Source organism: Gadus morhua, chromosome 3, assembly GCF_902167405.1.
Source record: "Gadus morhua chromosome 3, gadMor3.0, whole genome shotgun sequence".
Taxonomy (NCBI): domain Eukaryota; kingdom Metazoa; phylum Chordata; class Actinopteri; order Gadiformes; family Gadidae; genus Gadus; species Gadus morhua.
The window spans coordinates 29,006,659-29,011,658 of record NC_044050.1 but is presented as its reverse complement, the minus strand read 5'-3'; the positions used below and the strand labels follow the sequence as shown (position 1 = coordinate 29,011,658).

The following is a 5,000-nucleotide window of genomic DNA, read 5'->3' as shown; positions in this document are numbered from 1 at the left end:
CAAACCCAATTCAAATGAATCTGTTTTTTGTTTTGCTCTTGGATGTGTTGCTCTGAACTCGTTGGTGAAGCGTTTCTGGACTTCAAACGGAGGCCATTGTATGTCCTCACAGGGGACTGTTCTCTGACCGTCCTCTGTCCTGTGTTTACCTCGTCCCTCTCATAGGGGTCTGTTTGTGATCGACGATAAGGGCATTCTGAGGCAGATCACCATCAACGACCTCCCCGTGGGTCGCTCGGTGGACGAGACCCTGCGTCTGGTCCAGGCCTTCCAGCACACCGACAAGTTCGGAGAAGGTGGGTCAACTACGATGATCCGATAGTTGTTGTTTTTTTTCCTTACAGATTCTTGAACTTGAGTATCGGCTGATACCTATACAGCATCTAGCATTGTAACTACTAGAATCACTGGTTCTTGTTGAAGGGATCTCTTAGGATGACAGGGATGTATAGCCAGTTCACTTACTTTCAAACTAAATAATTAAAATGTATAATATATTTTTATTCTCGTAGTTCAGCATCCATGTTTTAACTCCAAACGCACGCAGGTCGGAAATGACGCGTTTCCCGTTCCGACTTTGCACCTCTGGCCGTTAACAAACGCAGCATAACGCGTAGTGTTTGATGTTCTCAGCCTGTGGTAGAAAGTGAGCAAGTCACGTGATGGTATCTGATCGCTGCATACTAGGGCTGTAACGATACGCGTATCAAACCGAAAATCGCGATACTCAGAGCCACAAACCTGTCTCGCGGTGTGAGAAGGCAGAAGCGCGATATGCCCTTTCTAACTCTTCGGTCAAATTGTCCGATTGACATTTGCTAATAATTTGTCTAAATAATAGTCTGCTGACAGCGCCCCCTCCTATCGATGCCGTAAATATGTGACGAGATGCCCTCTCTGTGATCACAGCTCTCCGTCGAAGTCCTCATATGCGATATGAACGACATTTATCCAGAGTGGGCCAAGCGCGAAAAAAATTGCCTGTGTGATCCTGTCTCTATTGTTTTGTGTGATTTGACTGGCAGTTTGTCTGCTTATAGGTCGGAATGAAGCGGCCACCGATTATTGACAAGATGGGTACTTTATTCTACCGGACTCGTTCGCTTCTTCACTTCTTCACACGCGCTACCGCTCGCTCTCCTCGCTCGTCCACTCACTCGCTGACGTCACTCACACACGCATACGCACACTGCCATTCTCGCGCACACACATATGCTACTCGTAACACTATGCCTCGTTATTGCGACGTTCATGTTTTTCCTCATCTATTGAAAGTTAGGCTATTAAACATGTTGCATTCTATACGGCCTGATTATGTCATTATTTAAGCTACATAGCCTAATAAGAAGCGCTAATAAGGATATTTGAATAAACCAACCAAACGGTTAAAGGGGCCCTATTATGCCTACCAGCAAAAAGCATCCTCCAACTGCAATCTTTGGTTATTTCTTTATTAATTTAGCTATACTTTAATAGGATTCTTTCGGTTCAAATCTGTTCAGTGTTCCAAATTATTTGTTATTAAATGTTACATTAAGATAATTGGTATTTAAGTGTTGTTTAAATAAAATGCTTTTTAAATTTAAAAGAATCGTGGGATGTATCGAACCGTGGGTCAACAATCGTGATACAAACCGAATCGTGAATTTGTGTATCGTTACAGCCCTACTGCATACACTTGCATAATCGGCGATACCCTATACTGCATTTTACGCAGAATCAGAGAAATTTCCGATACTGGTATAGGAACCACTCTAGGGTATACGCAGACTGAATCAGTGTGTTTAGGCGTGTTGTACTCATTTCTGTGCTGGACTGTTGAAGCCCGGTTTGTGTGTGTGTGTGTGTGTCAATATTGTACCCGTGTCACTGATTCCGTGTGTTGTTAACGTAACCGTCTCCCCTCCACAGTGTGCCCCGCTGGCTGGAAGCCCGGCAATGATACCATCGTTCCCGACATCAAGAAGAGCAAAGAGTTCTTCTCCAAGCAGTGATGTTCCTCATCTGAGTTCAGATCGAACCATAGCACTTAAGTGTAGATTCCTGTCTAGCAGTTGCTTTTACCCCAGAACCAAGTCGACTTGTATTATAACTGACCGTGTTAAACCAAACTCTTCTGGATAGTTAACTGTGGCATACTTTTCAAGTCCCGAGCACTGAAACTGGTAACACTTAACATATTCTGGATGGTATTATTTGTATTGTCTGCTCTTTAATAAAGCATCGATCGTGTCTTGGTAGTTCCTTGTTGTGCCCTTTTCCGTCACTAGGTAGCAGCATTGGACTAGGATTGGATCTCGTTATTTTAGTTAGTTGCGGTTTTAGTTGTCTTACGGACGTTTAACAACTTCGACCGTAATGACTTTTATGGTTCCCATATCATACCTGTTATGACGTGACCAGAGGTTTACACACAACTAGCTGTTCAGTTTGGCAATTGTGGGGAAAAGGCTTAGATTGCATCTAAAGGGAACAGGCCGTGACATCTTTATAAGCCCTCGCAATGAGCACGGGATGTTTTGGGGAAGTAGAAATAACATTGCGGGGAAAGTCCCCTGTTGGAAATAAACCATTTACTGGCCTTACTGGGGAAACCAGGGCTGTGAGTGTCGGGGTCTGACCGGCTCTGTAGGAGGCAGGAGTTCCCGGAAACCTGCTGGTATATTACGTCAGCCGGCAGGTTTGACCATAAATGGGCCTGTCCTGACGTCAAGAGAACCGTCCCACGCCGGGACGCGCAGAGCGGAACCAGTCGAGGCACCCTACTGGTCGACTGATGCACTGCAGCGACCAGATATGGTTGGTTCAAAAGACATTATGGACTTTTAACGGCAATTCATAGCAAAATAATTAACCAATATGTTTTAAACAATGAATTATTTATGTACCTAATGGTAAAATAAAACTGATTTAATTTTAACGACAATTAATAGCAAAATAAACCAATGGTATGTAGGCTACTTGACGGCAATCAATACCACAATAAATATGGGCATCGGCCACCCTCAAAAGAACGCCCAACACATTTCTTCAATTCATATTATTTACTTAAATATATATACTGTACAAAAAAACACAACCAATAAGAAACCAATAAGTTAAGTACCACATGAACGCGTCACGGTCGAATGTAAACAGGCAAAGCCAAAGACAGGAACATCATCAAAACTTGATCCAAATGCCCCAAAGTGTTTCAGTCTTTTAAGTGCGTCTCTCTGGTGGTCCCTGAAGGCAAGACAACCACCCTCCACATCACTTAGCCTCCATATAAAGTCCATAGTCCTCCACGTCTCCTCGTCTCCATACGCACCAGAACTTCTCTAATTTGTTCCCCAGTGTCGCTCCACGACCAACCATGTCCTCTCTGCATTGTTCAGCAGCTCCAGAAAAAGTGCGTTTACTTCAGTCTTCAGTAAGACTTGACTTTAGGCGGCATCATGAGCTGACAGCCGCTACTGACGTGCGTCATGACCTTCTGCTTGAGCTGGGCCACCTGATCCCGCAGCAGGGACGCGGTGTTGGACAGCCCCATGTTGTCGTTCTTCAACAGCTTCACCTTGTCCTCCAGCCGCGAGATGCGCTCCAGCTTCCGCCGCCGGCACTTGGTGGCGGCCAGGCGGTTCCTCAGCTTCTTGCGCTCCGCCTTGATGCGCTCCTGGTTCTCCATGTCGATCGGGGACATCGGCCCCGGGGAGCCGGAGTCGCTGCTCTGCAGGTCGGGCACCGTCTGCGGCTCCTCCTTCATCAGCCCTCCGTAGCGCTGCGCGTGGAGGATCCCTGCGCCGGGCAGGGAGTGCTGGAAGTGGTGGGAAGACCCGTGCGCCTGGGGGGGCAGCTGGTGGTGGTGGTGGTGGGGGTACTGGTGATGGGGCAGGTAGCTGATGGTGGTGGAGGGGTAGCTGGGCGCAGAGGACGACATGTTGGCGGTGTTCGGCGTGCAGTTGCTCAGGTTGGTGTATTCGAGGTGGTGGTGGTCGGCCTGGAGCGAGGAGCCGAACACCGAGGAGGCGGGGACCCCCCCGCTGTGGGTACCGAGGGTCCCGCCACCGATGGACACGTTGGGGGGCGGCGCCATTTGGTTCATCTTGTGCAGGTCGTCCAGCGCCTTGACGAAGCCGTCCGCGAAGCCTTCCTGTTCCTCGGTGATGCTGCGGCTGTAGGTGAACCCGCTGGGGGTGGAGGTGGAGGTGATGGTGGGGGTTCCGGTGCTGTTCTGGAGGATGAGTCGCTCCAGGTCGGGGTTCGAGGCGCAGAGCTTCAGAGAGCCGACGTCCGCGTGCACGCTCGGGTAGAAGTCACCATCGGCCGCGGCGGCGCGCAGCAGGTGGTGCGGCTTGAGGAGGTGAGAGGAGGAGCGGTGGTAGGGGTCGCAGAGGTCCAGGGTCATGTTCTGCTGCCGGGGCAGCTTGGGGTCCGGTGGCGGGGCAGCAGCGCCTCCTGGACGGCCGAAAGCAGAGAGAAACGAGTCGTCATAAAAGGGTTGTTCCATTAGTGCGGACATATTTTTCAAGAAGAATAGACAAAGTCAAACAGGGATAAACTCTTCGGTGTCCCCCTCTCTCTCTCTCAGCGGTAGTAGCCAGTCCCGACGCACTAGGTTACTATGTGAAGATCAATGTTATCAAAGTAGGCCTACTGCTAAAACCTCCAATATAGCGGATAACAGTAGGCTACTGTACCAAGTCGTTGCTTTTGGTCTTTAGTCTCTCTTGGTGAATCGGAAGTGAAGTCCGGTGACTAAACCTCTGGTTTTGGTCCCGAGTTGTGTCTCTTTTAGTGCGCGTTTGTGTGTGGCTGTGCGTCACTGTGTTCCACACAGGCGGGCTTCAATCAAATGGGTCTAGGTTTCGCTCCGGGTTTTTAATACCGCGGAGGTGTGTAAGCCCCGCCCCCGGATGACGTAGTAGATTGACGTGGTGACCGAATGACGTTGTATCCAGGAAAAGGACAGTGGTAGACCTCTGGGCTGTTATATTATGTTTATATAACATATATATATA

At 48.8% G+C, this 5,000-nt stretch overlaps 2 protein-coding genes across 3 annotated transcripts in view; one reads left to right on the top strand and one right to left on the bottom strand.

The window, feature by feature from the left end:
• The window catches only part of prdx2 (peroxiredoxin 2), a 6,964-nt gene extending 4,732 nt beyond the window's left edge, over window positions 1-2,232 (top strand). Inside the window, exons 5-6 of the mRNA XM_030350630.1 lie at window positions 166-296; window positions 1,912-2,232. Of these exons, the coding sequence (XP_030206490.1) occupies window positions 166-296; window positions 1,912-1,994 (214 nt within the window). The 3' untranslated portion in view covers window positions 1,995-2,232. The remainder of the gene's footprint in view (window positions 1-165; window positions 297-1,911) is intronic.
• Window positions 2,233-3,029: 797 nt separating this feature from the next.
• Window positions 3,030-4,854, bottom strand: LOC115539801 (transcription factor jun-B). 2 transcript variants are annotated; one of them, XM_030350614.1, is made up of 2 exons: window positions 4,680-4,854; window positions 3,030-4,437 (listed from the first exon to the last, which is right to left on the bottom strand). In XM_030350614.1, exon 2 carries the CDS (start codon window positions 4,385-4,387, stop codon window positions 3,410-3,412), a length of 978 nt encoding a protein of 325 aa, XP_030206474.1. In that variant the 5' UTR covers window positions 4,388-4,437; window positions 4,680-4,854; the 3' UTR covers window positions 3,030-3,409. The 2 variants fall into 2 exon arrangements, with proteins under 2 accessions (XP_030206474.1, XP_030206473.1); XM_030350613.1 differs by having other exon boundaries at window positions 3,030-4,852.
• Between the last annotated feature and the right edge of the window lie 146 nt (window positions 4,855-5,000).

Bases quoted from the DNA above. Each gene is read 5' to 3' on its own strand.
- LOC115539801 (XM_030350613.1), bottom strand. From the start codon at position 4,501: ATGTCCGCACTAATGGAACAACCCTTTTATGACGACTCGTTTCTCTCT.